The sequence below is a fragment of the Ctenopharyngodon idella genome, chromosome 14, assembly GCF_019924925.1.
Source record: "Ctenopharyngodon idella isolate HZGC_01 chromosome 14, HZGC01, whole genome shotgun sequence".
Lineage (NCBI taxonomy): Eukaryota > Metazoa > Chordata > Actinopteri > Cypriniformes > Xenocyprididae > Ctenopharyngodon > Ctenopharyngodon idella.
The window spans coordinates 13,038,617-13,059,566 of NC_067233.1; the positions used below are offsets into that span (position 1 = coordinate 13,038,617).

Here is a 20,950-nt window from a genome sequence, read left to right on the forward strand (position 1 = left end):
CAAAATCAATAGAAAGAAATAAAACATGTACATAGTCTAATGTTGTAACGTGAATGCTGTAACAGAAAAAAATACATTAGCTATAACTGTATGTTACGCATAATTTAAATTGTCAAATATTTATTTATGGTTTTTGTTGAGTTGCTTTTAATATAAAAACATTGTAGGACAATTTCTTAATCGTAATATAGTAATGAGAATCATCACTGAGTGAACATAATGGAAAGCAAAACGTAAAAGTAAAATGTCTGAACGCATTTGTAATGTGAGAGGAAATTATGCCAATTTGTGCCCAAACTAAAATAAAAAATCTAAAAAATAGTCTTAATTTTCTTATTATTTATAGGCTATGTGATACGTTCATTCGTGTGTGTGTGTGTGTGTGTTGTAGACATGGTTTATGAGGACACAAATGTATATAACGACATGAGTATTACAACGTAAACATGGTTTATGAGGACACTTCCTGTGTCCTCGTAAACCAAATGGCTTAAAAAACATACTAAACCGTGTTTTTTTGAAATTCAAAAAATGCAGACAGTTTTGTGTGATAGGTGGGTTTAGGGGTGTGGTAGTGTAGGGAGATAGAATGTACAGTTTGTACAGTATAAAAACCGTCTTTGGAGAGTCCCCGTAAACGTATGTGTGTGTGTTACTTGTCATTAAAATAATTTCAAACAGCTAAGTGGCTCATTTTACATTTCAATTTAATTGAGAAAAATAGTTGACATTTGTAACGACCAAGCCCATCGTTTATGTAACCGTTTCCAGTCAAATACCAAGACTCACTTACAGTCACGATAAATAGTTTCCCCTGGGGAATTTCTTCAGACATGCAACATAAACAAAATCATTTTTTACAGCCCATTTCCTGGTCATCGAGGACAGTAGAGGGTGGAGTCATGAACAGGTGAGTAAAATAGCGCTCATCTGCGAGAAGTGTTCATTCATGTATGCAGTGCTAGAGAGTAAAGATGAGCAACTGGATAATCAATCACGGGCCGAGTGCCTTCATCGTGGTAAGAGGCATTGTTTTGCTGACTATTTACTTGAATGAAAATTTGCTAATGCAGTTAACTATAAACCTTAAATTAAAATAAGTCGTATTTTTTGTCTTAAGTTATTGATGATCTATATTTGTAGGTGGTGTGGATGGGCATCAACATCTTTCTGTTTGTCCACTTCTACTTATTCTATGATCGGGGACCACAATTTGATTACACTCGTGAACTTTTAGGGGTAAGTTCTGAGAGAAACATTTTACAAAGCATTCTCCAAGAAAGAATAGTACACTAAGGAAGTAAATTATTAAGTATTGAAAGTGAATGTAATACTATTTCTTTCAGTCTGCATTGCCCTGGGCCAGAGCTCCAGCTGCTGTACTCAACTTCAACTGCATGCTGATTCTTCTGCCAGTATGCCGCAACCTGCTGTCTCTTCTCCGCGGCTCTTTCATGGTGAGTTGCTGCACACTTGTACCTTTGTGTTTGAGATATAGTATATGAGACCCTCTGTAAGTATTTTCCCTCCTGTTCATGTTTTAGTGCTGTGGACGAACAATAAGGAAACAGCTGGACAAAAATCTGACTTTCCACAAATTGGTTGCTTACATGATTGCTTTAATGACAGGTAAACAACATGTCCTTGAAAACTTAATAGGAAGTTGTGGTGCATATTGCAGGCTTGACTTTTACCTGAATGACAGTATGTTTTACAAGAAAGCCTCACATGTGCAATATCTATTCAGAACATTCACTCTGGCGTTTTTTTCATGCTGTGATGCAATAGGATACAAAATCAAACATTTTCTCATTGTTAATAAAACAGCAACCACAGTCTGAGCTATAGTCTAAATATTTCACCCCGATAACCCTAGCATTGCAGGCAGTGCTATTCTTAAAGGACAAATCTGGATAAACATTGACCAAGTTTTGATTTTGCAAGAAGCTGATTCTAGTATTTAACACATTTGTGTCTGGCTAAAGATACATATGTTTCATTCATAAGGACATGTCACTGTGAAAAGACACACGTTAAAAAAAAAAACTAAAAAAGAACTTTAGAGGAACATCCAAAGAAGTTTTTGTCCGATATGCTGTATTTTTAAGTGCTATTAAACAACTTCATGGGTTAGAGCAAGCATCTTCAACCTGGTCTGTGGACCCCTGAAGGTATTTGAAGGGGTTCTGCATGGATATATAAATCATACTGAACTTAAATTTATATTTGCAAACTTAAATTTAGATTTGCAAGTAAACAATTTTAATAAACAAAAATTAGAATTGTTGTAACAGGCATTTTACGTTCTTAAATTTTTTTGTTTACATGATATCTGACCATATGAAATCCTTCTTTAATGCAGCGGTTCACACTATCGCTCATTTGCTTAATGTGGAATGGTACAGCAACAGCTTAGAAGGACGATATGGGCCTCTCGCCGGTAATCTGTCTATGCTTGACGACTCCACTGAATTAAATACTACTTACCTTAATCCTGTTCGCTCCAGTTCTACGGTGAGTTGCTGTATTTTACAGTAAGGCTTTTATTAAGATTTTTTATATATACTACCATTCAAAAATTTGGGGTCAGTAAGATGCATCAAATTTATCAAAAGTGACAGTAGACATTTATAATGTTTCAAAAGATTTCTATCTCAAACAAATGCTGTTATGAACTTTCTATTCATCAGACAATCCTGAAAAAAAAGTATCATGTTTCCACAAAAATATTAAGCAGCAAAACCGGTTTTAACTGTGATAATAAAAAGAAATGTTTCTTAAGCATTGAATCAGCATGAATGATAGAAATCACTGAATGATTTCTGAAGAATCATGTGACTGAAGACTGGAGTAATGATGCTTTGCCATCACAGGAATAAATTACATTTTAAAATATATTAAACCATAAAGAAGTTACTTTAAATCAGTATTTCACAATATTACTATTTTATTGTATTTTCAATCACATAAATGCCACCTTGGTGTTTTCAAAAACATTAAAAAAATCTTACCAGCCCCAAATGTATGAACAGTAGATTACAACTGAGCTCTATACTGTATACTGAGATGTGATATGCCTTCTCTAATCTTGTTTCCTTGTTCTCCAGACTCCAACGATTTTTGTGTTCACCACTATCGCGGGTCTCACAGGTGTCGTCATAACTCTTGCCCTCATCCTCATGATCACTTCCTCTATGGAAGTCATTCGCAGAAGCTACTTTGAGGTCTTTTGGTACACGCATCACCTCTTCATCATTTTCTTTGCTGGCTTGGTTTTCCACGGTGCAGGGTAAGAACTATTTCCTGATTGAGCCCAATTTTAAAACTTTTTATAGTGGATTATTAAAAGCAAGCAAAACAAGCTGTTTGATTTATGTCCAGACGCATTGTGCGAAGTCAGCAAGTGACCGATCCGCCTCACAATACTTCCTTCTGCGATGAGCAGCCAGAGAACTGGGGGAAAATTCCTGAATGTCCAATTCCGCAGTTTGCCGGAGGATTTCCTCAGGTAAAAGTTGTCAAATTTACAAATGCACAAGCCTATAGATTTATTTTTGGTGGTTGCTGATTTCAATTTGCTGAATCTTCTGTTGCAGACCTGGATGTGGGTGATTGGGCCGATGATAATTTACCTTTGTGAGCGGCTGCTGCGTTTCATTCGCTACATGCAGCCTGTCAGTTATAGAAAGGTGTGTTGTCGTGGACGTTTTGACAAAACTACAGATATACTGTTCATCTGAACCCCATCACAATTGCTGACAAACTGTATTCATGCTTGCATACTAGATTGTAATCCGCCCATCTAAAGTGTTGGAACTACAGCTGGTTAAGCCTGGATTCAAGATGGAAGTTGGCCAGTATGTGTTCCTCAATTGTCCAGCCATCTCTCAGCTGGAGTGGCACCCGTTCACCATGACATCAGCCCCGGAGGAAGACTTCTTTAGTGTGCACATCCGCTTAGTTGGAGACTGGACTGAAAAGCTCATCAGTATGGTTGAAAACCTACCAGAGGGTGGGCAAGGACCTAAGTATGTACTTTTTGCCATTTTACTTATTCTCTAGGCACAAAATATTCATGCAATCTTCAAATTGCAGTTTGTAATTTCAACTTTGTGAAGTTGTGATGGCCTTTTCCTCCCTATTGTGACATATGTCTGTGTGAAAGAGCTTCTCAAACAAAAAAAAATATATAGGGTGGGACTTGATTTTTATCTACCAGGAATTGATTGGATGGTTGTGGTTTGCTATTGCTGTAATCTCATTTAAGTGACAGATAGTCCCACCCTTACACCAGTATGCAGGGGAAGTTATTTTGATTAACAGTTATGAGGGCACACAGATTTAAAAAAAAAAAATAATAATAATGATGTGCATGGATAAATAATTTATAATAAATACTGAATATTCCATAAAAAATTAGGAATTGTCCATTTTGATTTCTTGGTCACTTGGTATGAAAACACAGGTAATAGTAAACAGTAACAGTAGAATATCAAGAATAATGTGTGGATCTTTTATTTTTTGTGTCAGGATGGGTGTGGATGGCCCGTTTGGAACTGCGAGCGAGGATGTATTTGATTACGAGGTCAGCATGCTGGTGGGTTGTGGGATTGGAGTGACCCCATTTGCCTCTATCCTGAAGTCCATTTGGTACAAGTTTAAAGACTCCGACCCTAAACTACGAACAAAGAGGGTAAGAACATTTGGGCCTAATATAAGGAAGTTGGTGCAAAGGTCGTGTACAATCACTCCTGTTGTTGCAGTGATTACAAAGGTTGCCTTCATGCCCTAGATAACAAAGTCCAGCATTCCTTGAAACTCAGTTTCCTTTCCATTTCTGACTTTTGTGTTTAGATTTACTTCTACTGGCTGTGTAGGGAGACATATGCCTTCGAGTGGTTTGCAGATCTCCTACAGGTCCTTGAGAGAGAAATGGAAGAACGAGGATTGAGGGACTTCCTCACATATAAGCTCTACCTCACTGGATGGGACCAGAGTCATGTACGTTAAAAAAATCTCCTGTGATACGAAAAGCAAGTTGATCTTAATTGAAGTATGAGCAATGTGTGCATGTCACAGAACATCTAATCTTGCGTTTACAGGCAGACCATGCAATGGTGCATTTTGATAAAGATACAGATATCATCACTGGTCTAAAGCAGAAGACTCATTATGGCCGACCGAACTGGGATAAAGAATTTGAGCAAGTTCGGCAAGAAAACCCATCGTACGTTTTAAAACTTCTCCATGTTTTTGCTTCCTATAAGGGCCATTCTACAGAATTGTAGCAAGCTGCTGTCCCACAACCAAAAAACACATTTAAAAAGCATTCAAGTATTCAAATTTTAGATGTTTACTAAGATCTTTCTATTATCTATTAAGCTTAATATATAAAAAAATCATCATTTATTGGGCACTTTCAATTGGGAGGTGACTGTCCCGAACCCTAACCCCTAAATTTCAACTTGTGAAAATATTGAAATAATTTTTGCAATTTTTTCCATTGCTGTTTTTAAAAATTTGATTTTTTTTTTTTTTAAGTGAATTTTTTTTTATATTTCTATTTTTAAATCATGAAACTATGTAAAAAAAAAAAAAAAAGTGTCCCACATTTTCATGTCACTACCGAAACAGTGTATGTTTTGGTCCATTGGCTGAGACTGATTTTAACCACACCCCTACATTTTTGATCAGGAGATATTCCCATGTCCCTCCCTCATAGCCTCTCTTTCATAGTAAATAGGTACCATCATTTTGAGTTAAATGTTTCCAAAATCTGAAAATCTATGTGTAACTTTAAGGAACGTCACTACCAAACACAATTTTTCTGCAATTAAGCAAACTTTTTTGGGTGCTATTCCATAAAATTTAGTTTTTATGTGTATACAACTGTTCAGAACTGTGTTAGGTAACCATGTGCTGATCATCATCTTTGAGCTAGGCTCAAAAGTATTTAAAATTGTCACAACTGAAACTTCACATTTCGGTCATGACTTTCAGCAGTGACAAAAGGGAACATATAATCATTTATTTGGGGGAAATAAACTAAATTTTAGTACAGTTATGCAAATCATTAGAATTTTAGTATGTTTTACTATGGAAATCATTAATGTTTTAGTATGCGAGTTAAATTTCTGTAATGTAATATGGTGGCTACCAACACATTACTGTCACTACCGAAAATGTGCAGTCTTGACCAAAACATGGGATGTTTTTTCAAAAATATATTGAATTATCAACTAAGATGTTATTATAGTGTTTGGTTCAATGTATATTCAAACTAATGAACACTTAATTTTGAAACCACTATAATAAACTTTATAACTTTTATAAAGAAAGATTGGATTCAAAATACAACAAATCTCATAAATTATACTTGTAATTTAAACTAAAATTATAATTGTTATTGATTTACCTTTTTTTTTTAATAGAAAAAATATATATTTACAAGGTAGTACAAAATCTTAATAGGTCAATGTAACCCTTCTTATGAAATTATTTATTATGATGTTTCAGTAGTGACAAATTTGGGGAGAGGAAAAATATTCCAAATCTTTCTGAAAATACAATATGAGAATTAACTGCACAATTACTAGAAATGTATAGCTTGGATATTATACAATTTGCATACAAAATTTGTGGAAAAAGACTTTTTTTCCCCCCAAGACATTTCGAACTCTGACTTTGAACCAGTTCTGTAGAATGGCCCATATATGATATTCAAAAATATCTTAACGCTAACATTTTATTTAAAATATCCACAGATCTGTGGTTGGAACTTTCTTGTGTGGCCCACAAGCCTTAGCGAAGGACTTGGAGAAGAAATGTGTTAAGTACTCAGACGTGGATCCACGGAGAACCAAGTTTTACTTTAACAAAGAGAACTTCTGAGGAAATATTTTGCAGGAAACTTAATTCTCTTGAAGGACTTGTGCACTTGAGATTGTGTTCTTCAGCAGTATCATGATTTGTCATACCTCAAATCTTTCCATCCGAATGATTCTGCATTACTGTGAGACTACGTGAAAAATTATAACCTTCCTCCTGGAAAGTGCGCAACTTGCTGGAAGTGACTAATTCCGTGTCTGAGTCAAAAGTCCACGCATTGTATTTCTTTTTTTCAAGGTTTGGCTTTAAGTTCCTGGTTAGAAATGAATCACCAAGAATCAGGGAAATAAGAACTCCATCAGAATGTATTGTCTTTATAAATGCCTCCTTGTGTAAATAAGTGAACTCTAAAATTAGCATGGCAAGAAGTTACTGAAAAGCACTGAGCATTTTAGCTCCTTGTGAAAGTGAAAAAGGAAAACTGCTTTTTTTTTTTAAAAGCATACATTATTTGATCTAACATGTCACATATGGTTAGTCACTGATTGTGTAACCTTTTAAAAAAAATAATCAAAACAACTATCATAGAAGTTGTTAATACTGTACGTTATACATGTTTTTTCTAAATTGTTTTTATAAATAAAATAACAATATCCAGTTATTTCAAAATCCAGTTGTTTATTTTTTTCATTAGCAATAAACTGTGAATCACTACTATTCATATACAACTGATTTCACTTAAAATAAGAAAATATCACTAGAAAACAAAAACAACAAAAAGTTACAGATGGGGACCTCTTGCAGACCAATACAAAAGTAGCCAGGTGATGGGTTTGCGTGATCAGATGCGTACGTTCCTGCAATCACACCAGTTGTAGAGTCAGATTTTCACACTTGCACTTACCCAAATTAACCATGTCTCATTCTGTTATGTAACAAAAACCGCATTCCACTTTGTCACAGAGCCTGTGATTATCATAATAAGCTGTTTTAGGATGGATGAGGAAGAAACAAAAGCGCTCACGTCGCATGATGAGTCTTCAGGGTGCGCCTGCTGTCTTCTGAATCTGCTCCTTCAGTATCAGGATACTCTGTCTCTGTTCTGGTGGCAGCATGGCGATCTGTTCTGGGGTCAGCTGCAGGACCTGCATAATCAAGGCAGCCTGGGAATGTGGAAACACAGCACATAGATTAGTATCTACGAGACAGAGGCCTTGTTACATCACGACAGTTTTGAATTGAAGCTTGATTAATCTGTCAACATTTAAATCAACATGTCAACAAGTAACTAGTAATTCTGGAAAATCTGGTCAGTGAAACTTAAAAAGGATGCAGTGATGCAGATCTGAAAAGTGTGAAAAAAAAAAAAACTACCCACCTTCTCATGGTCTTGTGATGACACATCTGATGTAGGACCCTGTTAAAACATGCAGATATTTGAATTAAGTACTGCAAGCTGAATACTGTTCTCTGAGAGAGGGCTTTTCATACAGGGTGGCAAAGGGATCCATTGAAGATGCGAGAGAGAAAAAAAATTAATGAAATGTGTTTTTACAGCAAGAAATGAACAGATATGCATATATATTTCTGGAGAAAAACTTTTTATCTTTCCTTAGCAATAAAAACCATTCAAAAGTTTGGGCGGCACAACTTTTTTTTTTTTTTTCTCAACATTACTAATAAAAATAATTAGAAATATTTCCTGAGCACAAAGTTTTCTCAGCATGTTTGAATCCTTTCTGAAGGATCATGTGACATGAAGACTGGAGTAATGATGCTGAAAATTCAGCTTTTCCAGTACAAGAATAAATTACATTTTAAAACATTAAAAAAAATTAATTATTTTTAATTGTATAATATCTCGCAATATTACAGTTTTATACTGTATTTCTCATCATATAAATGCAGCCTTGGTGAACATGAGACCCCAAACTGTTAAATGGTAGTGTACATTTAATCAAATCTTTTGTGTTTTATTTGCATCTTTTTAGGGACTTTGGCTTTCTTAATTGTATAGTACTGTTTTCTGTAAAGCTGCATTAAAACTATATTTATTGTGATAAGTACTATTCATATAAATATGAACGCAATACAAAATGGCTCTCTAATATTTTAATACTAAGCTGATAGCTTAATACACAGTAAATATTTTCCAGATCATTTTTAATCATTTGTTTTTGTCTTTAGTAAAATGCCAAATAAAAGTGAATAATTTAAAATTTTGCAAACCTGCTTTCCTTAAATATCACATCTAGTACAAACAACACAGGTTCTTTTGACTTGAAAACACATAACTGCCTTAATATTTTAGGAAGGGGGTCTGTCACAAGGGTATGATCAAATTTGGGGGTCATAAGTATTAAAACGCTTGAAAAGCTCTGCTATAAAGAAAAGGCAAATTATAGGAGTGTGGAAATCTTACTGGTCTCACTGCTGGAGGTGCACTTTGTCCCATGCCGTGGGGGGGAGGACCCTGCATTCCACCAGCCACAGGAACCCTCTGGCCAGCTATCGGACCCCGAGCATCAACAGCTCTTGGATCACGGCCTTGAGGAATTAAGAACATTTTTAAAAAATCTTATCTGTATCAGAAATCATTCAACTGGAGTGGTATTTCAGTAAGGAGTAAAACTAGTATTAGTGAAACCACATCTACCAGTACCTCTTGCCTCCATAGGTGGACCACGCTGCTCCATCATAGGGCCTCTAGGTTCTCCCATCATGGGTCCTCCTCTAATGTCATGAGGGCCACGCATGTCTGGGGGTGCCATATGCATGGGCGGCCCCTGATGTTGCGGAGGGCCTCCAATGTAACCACGCCTGTACGTGAACAAACAAAATGATAAGCTTTTGTTGTGAACTTAACAGATAGTAAAAGCAATAAAAATTCTTTAGTGGACAGTAAAGATATTTAATGTTACAAAAATTCCATTAAAGGTGCAACTAACGGCACACACCCCTCCCTTTCAGAGAAGCTACGGTGGCCATCTGGCTGACATAAAGATGTCGTCGTCTGAGACAGCAGAGAGCACAATACCCAGTGAAGCAATGAGTTTTCTTCTTACTTCTAACAAAGAACGGTCTCTGCTTCTTATAAACCAGATGACGACTACTACTTTGTGCGTATTCAACGTAGTGACAATGCAGACTGTCTCTAAAAACACCAATAAACATAGTGACGAAACGCGATCTGTAGAGCAGTTTGTCCGTTTAGGGTTACTGTAGAAATATGCCGGCGCATAATGATGACTTGACATGACCCGCGGTGTATGAGATAGAAATGGCTCATTCTAAGGTAATAAACACATAACGGTTCATTATATAAGGTCTTTATGCACCACTGAAAACATAGTTATGTATATTATATTGCATTTCTGTCAATAGATCCTCCCAAATTTTACACACTGCATCTTTAAATGCTGTTCTTTTCCATTCATCAAAGAATTCTGAAACAAAATGTATCACAATTTCCACAAAAAAAATATTAAGAAGCAGTTTTCAACACTAACAATAATAATAAGAAATGTTTAAGAGCCAAATCAGCATATTACCGACAGAATGATTTCTGAAGGATCATCATGTGACACTAAAGACAGGAGTAATGATGCTGAAAAATCTTCATATTTTAAAAAAGGAATAATTTTGAATTGTAATATTTCACTATATATAATTTTACTGTATGTAAATGTAGCCTTGGTGACCATAAGAGACTACTACAATAACCTTAATGACCCCAAACTAATAATTTTCAAAACTACCATTTTTTTTTTAATAGATAATTTGACTTTAAATTACTACATTTTCCCATTATTTTCCATTGTATTTTATTTTCCTGACTATTATTTAATCTGTCAGACTTTACAAGGGTAATCACAGTTGCATAAACAGGGGAAAAAATTTGTCGTCAATGTAAGCTTTCTAACAAACTAATGAGACTGAACAGCTGTGATCATCTAAATGTCATTGCAACATGGTTTTTAGCATGCATTACCCTGGCTCCACCACGTCTCCAGTAACATTGACCAATGATCCACCTCGAGGGTCGTTCGGACCATCGCCAAGAAGGCCTCTGGGTGGGATCCCTGGAGGACCTTGTGGGGCCCCTCGCATTGGGGCACGTGGGTCTACTATTGGCACTGTGAAAAAAGAACAATTATATGATTTAAAGAAAAGTGCATGCTTAGTTACTCTGACATGGCTCAAAAAGAGAATGTCTATAGATTCAAAACAATGAAAGAAACTAGTGTCAAAGAGCACAACACAAACATTTCAAAATTTGGAAATGTCCTTTTATGCAACCAAAGAAATTAATAATGTTGTATTGTCAAGGACATATTTGGAAAGTATGACACCGTTATGATACACCAGGGCATTTCCTTAAGTGTCAAGATAATTAGACTGAAGGAAACAAAAAAGGTTCCACTTCACAAACAAAAGGACAATGTTTCACCTGTCACAGTGACTTTGATCAGAGAGGATTTCAAAAGTTTAACTTTACAAAGTTAAACCCATCAATGCTCATCTCTATTCTGCTACATTGGCACATTCCATTAACAAGTCTTCATTGTTCAGGTTCTGGATTCAGTACAATAAAAAGTCAAAACTGTTTACAATGCGTCAAATGCTTTTGTTTTAGAGACACAGTAATGCAGGACACACCTACGTTTCAACACTATTTACGAACATGTTTTAACCAGTGTTTTTTACATTTACAATGTTTTTTTTACAGTTTCACTTTTTTCTCTAGACATCTATATGGTATGTTGCACTCTCTTTGACATGATTGGAAGTTACACTTTATTCATTTCAAACTGCCACAAAGTTCACGTACTACTGTCAAATTCAGGCGTGATGTTTAGGGGTATGCAGAGATAAGGAGTGCACTCCAAAAGGTGCACATAGGGGTAAGACAATTAGCTGGTGACAGTCTTGACAGCCCTGTTTTGAGCAGACCAGAGTTACACCCATAATACCTTGAGGTCGCTCGATAGCAGCCTGCCCAGCTGCTCCCACAGAAGAGTCCTGAAGGTTTCCTGTGTCAGCATTAAGTGAAGAGAACAGGAGAGAGAACTGAGACAGCGCACGATAGCACTTACTGATATTACCCACGGATGCTTGTACTGATGTTAATGGACATGGGTTAAAGTAGGGGTCAATATGGGGTTTTAATTGGCTAATGCGGATATAAATATCTAGAAATCAAGATGTAAAGATGAATATGTAAAGATATAAATATCTAGAAATCAAGATAATATATGTTTTATATATTTCATAAGTTTGGGGTCAGTAAGATTTTTGAAAGGTCTCTTTTGCTCATCAAGGCTGCATCTACCCGTATTTGATCAAAAATACAGTAAAAACAGTAATATTGTGAAATATTACTACAAATTTAAAATAACTGTTTTCTATTTTAACATATTATAAAAACTTATTCTTCTGAATTTTCAGCAGCCATTACTCCAGTATTTAGTGTCACTGATTTGGTGCTCAAAAAACATTTCTTCTTATTAAGCACAGTTAAAAATGGTTGTGCTGCTTATTAATTTAGTGGAAACCGTGGTATTTTTTTTCCCTGATTCTTTTACTGTCACTTTTTATTCATTTAATGCATCCTTGACAAATAAAAGTATTATTTTAAATATTTTTAAAATAGTAATTCTCAAAAACAAAAACAAAATACTGACCCCCAAATTTCTAAAGGTAGCATACACAAAAAATAAATAAATAAATAAATAAATAAATAAATAAATAAATAAATAAATATACAGACGTGGACAAAATTGTTGGTACCCTTGATAAATGATCAAAGATGACTGTAAAAATAAATCTGCATTGTTTATCCTTTTGATCTTTAATTCATAAAATTAGCAAAAATCTAACCTTTCATTGAAGGAAAAGAATTGAAAGTGGGTGGAAACTCACATTATGAAATAAATATTTTTCTCCAATACACGTTGGCCACAATTATTGGCACCCCTAGATTTTTTTTATGTAAAATATCTCTGAAGTAAAATTCATATTTACTTTTTTTTTTTAGCACACCAGGGTGACTAGGAGCATGAAATTGTCCAGCCATGACTTCCTGTTCCACAGAAGTATAAATGAGGAAACACAAAAGCCAAATTCCTTTAATCATTCATCACAATGAGTAAAACCAAAGAATATAGTTCTGATGTGCAGCAAAAGATTGTTGAGCTTCACAAAATAGAAAGCGGCTGTAAGAAAATAGCTGAAGCACTGAAAATCCCCATTTCCACTATCAGGGCAATAATTAAGAAGTTCCAATCAACTAAAGATGTTACAAATCTGCCTGGAAGAGGACGTGTGTCTAAATCGTCCTAAATGCGTGGTGAGGAGGAAAGTTTGAGTGGCCAAAGACTCTCCAAAGATCACAGCTGGAGAATTGCAGAGATTAGTTGAGTCTTGTGTCTCAGAAAGCCTAAAAAAAAATGATCAAACAGCACCTACATCCCCACAAGTTGTTTGGGAGGGTTTCAAGAAAAATCCTCTGCTCTCATCCAGAAACAATTTCCAGTATATTCAGCTGTCAGACAAGACTGGAACTTCAAACGGGACCGGCGTCTATGGTCAGATGAAACTAAAAAAAGTTTTTTGGCAGCAAACCTACCAGATGGCTTTGGTGCACACATGGATAAAAAGTACCCCATGCCCACGGTTAAATATACTGCTGGATCTTTACTGTTGTGGACCTATTTTTCTGCTGGAGGTCCTGGACATCTTGTTCAGATACATGGTATCATGGATTCTATCAAATACCAACAGATAAAAAATAAAAACCTGACCACTTCTGCTAGAAATCCAATAATGAGCCGTGGTTGGATCTTCCATCAGGACAATGATCCAAAACAAACATCAAAACCAACACAAAAATGTGTCACTGAGCACAAAATGAAGCTTCTGCCATGGCCGTCACAGTCCCCTGACCTGAACTCTATAGAAAATGAGTGGAGTGAACTGAAGAGAAGAAGCACCAGCATGGAGCTGGGAATCTGAAGGATCTGGAGAGATTCTGCATGAAGGAATGGTCTCTGATCTCTTGTCAGGTGTTCTCCAAACTCATCAGGCATTATAGGAGAAGACTCAGAGCTGTTATCTTGGCAAAAGGAGGTTGCAAAAAGTATTGAATAAAAGGGTGCCAATAATTGTGGCCAACGTGTTTTGGAGAAAAACGTTCATTTCATAATGTGATTTTCCCCCCATTTTCCTCTGTGTGTGTGTGTGTGTGTATTTATATATATATATATATATATATATATATATATATATATATATATAAAATATTATATAATATTATTATAGTTGTTCTATGCAACAATTATAATAACCAAATAAAATGTATTTTTTAATAATTAAAAAAAAAAAGCACTTTAAGTGCACTATTTATCTGGAACACTATCACTATTTGAGATCTTACGTAAGTGGGAAATTTGGATCTGTAAGGTACAGGCATCAGCTGATGGCGATCATCATAAAATGGTGATTTTAAAAAGGTGAAGTGTGTCATTTTCACCATTAAAATACTTCAGACAACAACACTGACTCAACCAAATGTTGAGAGTTTGGGACAGGACTTTCTGACCAATGGAAGACAGAACGTTTAAGAAAACTGTTTTTGCAATTCCATTAGAATGTAGAAATTACACACTTCACCTTGAAGAGATGCGAATGAAAATGAAATATCTACATAAAAGCTAGCACTAGCGTTGTCCAATACTGCTCACTTGTGGACAGGTTTGGTAATGCTGTTCAGGAGGTACAAATAAATCATATAGCAATATAATTTTCTCACAATGACTGGGAATATCCTAAATTATATAAAAATAATACTACTTCTTAAATTTCAATTTCAAGCATACACAAAGAACTGCCTAAAATGAGTACCTTGTCCTCTATCCATGGGCACAGGGCCTCCTGGAGGGATCCCTATCTGAGGCTGCATCCCACCTGTAGAGGGAGGTAAACTGCTATATATATGCACACGAACACGAAGCACCAAAGTAATGCAAGGACAATTGAGCTTACCAGCTGGTCCCATGGGTCCCTGTCCTGGCATTGGTCCGGGTACGCCACCCCCCATCTGAGGAGGCTGCATCATTTGAGGGGCTCCGTTCACGTGCATACCTGGCTGTAAGTCACAGGATCAATAGAAAATTACTCATTAGTGCCACGAATGAGGATAACGGCTTAATTGTCCATGAACCCGACTGAAACTTGTTCAAATATCAACCATGAGCTTTTTGTTGTTCACTGAAAGACTACAGAGCATGCAATGCACATGCAATAAGTACATGCACAGCAAAATATCTAAGTTCATTTATTGGGTTTTACTTAAACTTATAACATTTACACACCCTTACAAATTGTTGGAATACTAAGAATAATCAGTGACAGACTGTCCATGTAAAAGCACAAAAATGTTCAAAAGTTGGGGTCAGTAAAGACTGCACAACTATTTTCAATATCGATAATTATCGGAAATGTTACTTGAGCAGCAAATGAGCATATTAGAATCATTTCTCAAGGATCATGTGACATGAAATCCATCACAGGAATAAATAACATTTTAAAAGATATTAAAATATAAAACAGTTATTTTAAATTGTAATACTGCACATTGTGCACAATATCTCTATTTTTACTTCTGATCAAAATGCAGCCTTGGTGAGAATAAGAAACTTTTTTCAAAAGCATAAAAAAAAAACCTTTCAATGGTAGTGTATCATAACAGATAAGCACTACAATTTAATGCATCTCATGATACAAGTGTTCAGAAAATGATGAAAGATGTAATACTGACCATTGGCTGTGGTTGAGAGACAGGGACACTGGGCTGAGGGAGGGGCTGGTTAGGTACCGGCACTGGCCCAGGCTGAGGGCTCGGGTTTAGGGGCTGAACCACAGCCGGACGGTGAAGCATTTTCTGTAAGAGATGATTTTTCACTTTATTATCTTATATACCTGTAGCTTAAAATGCCACATACTAAACAACTGGTTAAAAATACTTTCAAAATCCTTGATATTTATAAGAGTGCTTACTTAAGAAAGTTATTAAGATATTCCCAAGTCTATTCCATCAATGTACTAAGACACTTGCCTTTCTTCTATGTAGCGACATTTAATGTGATCTTACCAGAGCGATTTCAGGGTCCACAATCCTCATGACCACCTGAGCCTGCAGCAAGGCATAAGCTAGCTGAGGGTTCTGCAAGAGCATGTTTCTGGCCTCCTGGGGACTGTTCTGCACACAGAGCTGTACAAGCAAAAACAGGATCAGAAATCTAACAATCACTTCAAAACAACAAATTTTAAATCCAATTACATGGAACAATAAAATTACTAGCAACTAAAGGGATAGTTCACCTAAAGAATAAAAAATAAAAATCTGTCATCATTGACTCCCCCTCAAGTCGTTCCAAACCTGTATGACTTTCGCTCATCTTCAAAACACAAATGAAGATTTTTTTTTTAATGAAACCTGAGAGATTTCTGTCCCTTTATTAAAAAGATTCCATAAATGTATACACTTCAGAAAGTTCATAAAGACATGGTAAAGTTAATCCACATTAATATAGTCCAGTCTAATCCAAGAAACGATCACTTTATGATAAAAAGATTTACTTTAGGCTTTTATTCACATACAGTATAAACATTGACCAACACATATAAAAGAAAGATTTTGTTGCTATGTCTTTATGAACTTTTTGAACTGTCAAAGTTTTGCTGGGATGAACAATGTAGGGATAGAAATCTCTCGGGTTTCATTAAAAATATGTGTGTTCCGAAGATGAACAAAAGTCTTATGAGTATGGAATGACATGAGGGTGAGTAATTAACTACTAATAACTACTCATTTAAGCAACTTGCTTTCTCCAGCTATTTTTAGACCCATTTGATCTGAAAGGGGTCATATGATGCTTTTTCAATTTTCTCCTTTTTCTTTAGTGTGTAATGTATCAGTTTGTGCATGTATAAGATCTGCAAAGTTACAAAGCTCATAGTCACCCACACAGGGATTTATTCTATCTAACAGAGAACGCTGATCCAAGACGCTTCGATCGAAGACCAAATATTACTTCCTCAAACCTCTAAGTCACAGTGTGAAATATTAGCATAATGCCTGCCCAACGGCATATGCAAAGGCGGCAACACTTCAGTGAACTGTAGTGTTGTCATAGAGACACGTTGTTTGGATGCGAAAGCAAAACCGCTTTGTTTGGCCTTACAAAAACAAATGAAATTAGGAAGTTTGCTTGTGCACAGAGCATTTTACAGAGCAAAATTGCTTCCGATCAATTCACATTTATTTGTATAGCACTTTTCACAATACATATTGTTTCAAAGCAGCTTTACAGGGAGTGCATGTCAACATTACAATTTAGAGTAATCTGTTAACCGAATTGACGGTGTCCAAATTATGTAATTTCAGAAATGTACATATAATCACGCAGTTAGCTAACAATGTAATAATTTAGGCAATTTAATTTACAGTCACTGTTAGCAAATTAATTTAAGATAGAAACAAAGGGCTAATGGAAGTAATGAATACTTGTTAACAATAATTAGGATATATAGCAATATTTGGAATGTGCAATAAATTGGCTTGATCATCCACATTTTCAGAATCTGACTTGGGCTCAAACTGATACGGTAAAATCGACGACATTATTAACTGTGTTTACACAATTGCTTAATGCCTTGGAAGCTGAAGCTCGGGATTATGGTGGCATGACATAACCAACACACGCTTGTGGTGGTTTGGCCAATCACAATGCACTGGGTCTGCTGGCCAATCAGAGAACTCTGAGCTTTTCTGAAAGAGAGGCTTTGTAGAAATCAGTGCGTTTCAGACAGACTGGGGATAGAGGAGCTGCAATAATGTACAGTGTGTAAAAAATTTGTTTTTTGAAGTACCAAGTCGGTACTGAAATTTTAAAAACGTGATGATACCAGCATTTCGCTGTAGCATTTTGAACACTGTTGAACGGCCTCTGATTGGCCATTGTGTTCACACACTCAACATCTATGTCTCTGATTGGCCATTGTTTTCACCTGCTCAACATCTATGTCTCTGATTGGCCATTGTGTTCATGCGCTCAACATATATGTCTGTGATTGCCTACAATGATCAACGCTTCAAAATCATTTTGTAAATAGACAACTTTGATGCTCTTCACTGAGCGCTTAGATACACACAGGAGCGTTTGAAAGCAGGAGTCTATCAGCGGATTCCTAATATATCCAGATCTGCTGATAGATGCCTGCTTTCAAACGCTCGGTGAAGAGTGGCAAAGATGTCTATTGTCATGTTATCCTATTCTATTACACCCAATAAACAAATTAATGATCTTTTAAAATAGCATCATATGACCCCTTTAAATTCAGCAGGCCACTTTTCAATAGTCACCTTCATCTGTTTCATAAGCTCAAACATCTGCTCAGGGGGCAAGCTGGCTACTGCCCTGCTGATGGACTCTGGGGCTTCTTCTGGTGTGCAGCCATCTCCATAAGGGGACTCAATAATTGGGGCACCAGTACCCAAACCTGAGGAAACAAGCATGTAGCTCAAACAAAATAGCCGTTTTTATTACTCAAGATTTATACATCAAAAGTTCAAACTGTTTGGGTGGAATATTACACTTAAAAACTGAAACTTACTTTTGAGCTCCTCTTTATTCTTCTCACTAGCAGCATTGTCGACGCGGAGGGCTCTGCCACTGAACTCTCTGCCATTCAGGTTGCGCATGGCACTGAGCGCTGTCTCCTGATCCTGATACTCACAAAAGCCATATCCCTTTGGCTTACCGGTTTCTCTGTCATACACCAACCTGTAAGATGTTTTTTGTATTCTAGATCAGCACCAGGTTTCCAAAAAGAGACCAGAGCATGTTGTTGTTTCCAGCATTATTGTTCATACCTAAAACTGACGACAAGTCCAACCTCTGAGAAGATGTCTTTAAGTTGCTCCTCTGTAGCCTCATATGGGATGTTTCCCACTGTTACAAAAAAAAAAAACCAGAAATCATATTGCACACTGGTTTACTGTTGTACCATCTGTTTAGAAGCTCATCACTTTGTTTTATTGATGATCTGCTACTTTTTACCACTTTACACCACTGAATCAGTCCGTCCAGTGCAAAACTTAGTAGAGGGAACGTGATGTTACTTCATCATACATTATATATCTGCAGTAGTTCTACACCTAACGACTGTGTATACGTGAGCCTGTATGCAAATAATATTAATTCAAATAATAATTTAATAATATAGATGTAATAAAATAATAATTCAAATATAGAGTCAGATAAAGTGGTACATAATTTAAGACTAGTTCTAGGTTAGTGAGGTTTAGCTTAGCAGCTAATAAAACAAAATGGTACATACGAAAAACAAACTAATTCAATCTTTTCACACATACCGAAAACCGAACGTAACGAGCGGTCCACTGCAGGGTCTCTGGCAGCTGCAGCTGCCGCGGCAAGTGCTAAATTAGCCATATTATAAATGATAAAGTCACAGTAAACACGACCAAAGCATCAGAATAGACCGATGAGAAGCTAGAAACCGTGTGGTAAAAATATAGATGGCGCTACACAACTGGTACATTGATATTTCAAAATAAGAGTCCGAGCAAGCGCTTTTTTCCTGCACAAGATTATATATCATCATATACAGTTGTGCTGAAAATTATTCATACCCTTGGTAAATATGATCAAAGAAGGTTGTGAAAATAAATCTGCATAGTTAATCATATTATTTTTTTTAATTATAAAAATGTAAACTTTTATTGGAGAATAAGAATTTTAAATGGGGGGGGGGTCTCATAAATGTTATAATTTATGAAATGTTCAATAAATTTTTTACTCTAATACACATTGCTCACAATTAATCATACCCTTTTATTCAATACTTTTTGCAACCTCCTTTTGCCAAGATAACAGCTCTGAGTCGTCTTCTATAATGCCTGATGAGTTTGGAGAACACCTGACAAGAGATCAGAGACCATTCCTCCGTACAGAATCTCTCCAGATCCTTCAGAGTCCCAGATCCGTCTTCAGTTCACCCTACTCATTTTCTATAAGGTTCAGGTCAGGGAACTGGGATGGCCATGGCAGAAGCCATTTTTGTTTTAATTTTGATGCTTGTTTTTGGATCATTGTCCTGTTGGAAGATCCAACCTTGGCCCATTATAAGATTTTTAGCAGAGGCGGTCAGGTTTTGATTTTTTATCTGTTGGTATTTGATAGAATCCATGATGCCATGTATTTGAACAAGATGTCCAGGATCTTAGGCACACAACAAGGCCAATTCACACCACACAAACAAACGTCAACAAACAAGTTGGCTGTTGGATTTAGAATTTTATGAAAAATAACTGTCATGTTCAAACTGCCCCAACAGACACAAACGCTGATTGAACATGTTCAGTGGGATGAAAACAAAGCCTGACTGACGCCAACAGACGGCGACAGGAATAACACACTGATCTGACAAAACCCAACAAACGTGTTTGTTACACATGGGGTACTTTTTGTACACATGGGGTGCTTTTTTATCCCTGTGTGCACCAAACCCATCTTGAGTGTTTGCTGACTCTTTTTTTTATTTTTTATTTTTTTTATCTGACCATATAACCTGTCCCGTTTGAAGTTCCAATAGTATCAGTTACTTTTCAAATGTTATGGTCAGATTAAAAAAAAAAAAAAAAAAGAGCTTTTTGGCAGAAAACACTCAAGAAGGGTTTGGTGCACACAGGGATAAAAAAAGTACCCCATGTGTTGTGTACAATGATATACTGCTGTATCTTTAATGTTGTGGGCCTATTTTTCACAAAATTTATTATTGATAAAATGTCTCAGTGGCTCTCTTCCATACAATACAAGTAAATGGTGACCATGGATGTCAAGCAAAAATTTCAAAGCCAGATTTTTAGTGAATAATAGCTTTAATTTCAAAGTTATTGTATGACTTCAGAAGACTTGGAATATAGCGCATGATACATCTCTTTATGCTTTTATAGTACTTTTGTGTCCTTTTTGCAGCCTCTGATTCCTACCCACTTTCAGTGTATTGAAGTACCAGCATTAGTATTTTTCAAAATATC

The 20,950-nt window shown here is 36.1% G+C and overlaps 2 protein-coding genes across 5 annotated transcripts; one reads left to right on the forward strand and one right to left on the reverse strand.

The window, feature by feature from the left end:
• The first annotated feature begins 883 nt into the window (after positions 1–883).
• On the forward strand, positions 884–7,497 carry nox1 (NADPH oxidase 1). The gene is made up of 13 exons (XM_051860399.1): positions 884–1,019; positions 1,144–1,239; positions 1,347–1,457; positions 1,545–1,629; positions 2,363–2,514; positions 3,108–3,289; positions 3,382–3,508; positions 3,597–3,689; positions 3,787–4,028; positions 4,531–4,693; positions 4,855–5,001; positions 5,103–5,227; positions 6,765–7,497. The coding sequence occupies exons 1-13, from the start codon at positions 975–977 to the stop codon at positions 6,889–6,891; spliced, it is 1,695 nt and encodes a 564-aa protein (XP_051716359.1). The 5' UTR covers positions 884–974; the 3' UTR covers positions 6,892–7,497.
• On the reverse strand, positions 7,487–19,434 carry cstf2 (cleavage stimulation factor, 3' pre-RNA, subunit 2). 4 transcript variants are annotated; one of them, XM_051860401.1, is made up of 15 exons: positions 19,265–19,434; positions 18,764–18,842; positions 18,505–18,674; positions 18,254–18,390; positions 15,980–16,099; positions 15,647–15,769; positions 14,872–14,974; positions 14,731–14,793; positions 11,802–11,861; positions 10,820–10,964; positions 9,491–9,648; positions 9,251–9,375; positions 8,207–8,245; positions 7,853–7,991; positions 7,487–7,685 (listed from the first exon to the last, which is right to left on the reverse strand). In XM_051860401.1, exons 1-14 carry the CDS (start codon positions 19,341–19,343, stop codon positions 7,869–7,871), a joined length of 1,524 nt encoding a protein of 507 aa, XP_051716361.1. In that variant the 5' UTR covers positions 19,344–19,434; the 3' UTR covers positions 7,487–7,685; positions 7,853–7,868. The 4 variants fall into 4 exon arrangements, with proteins under 4 accessions (XP_051716361.1, XP_051716362.1, XP_051716360.1 ...); XM_051860402.1 differs by lacking the exon at positions 11,802–11,861; XM_051860400.1 differs by having other exon boundaries at positions 14,731–14,974.
• Between the last annotated feature and the right edge of the window lie 1,516 nt (positions 19,435–20,950).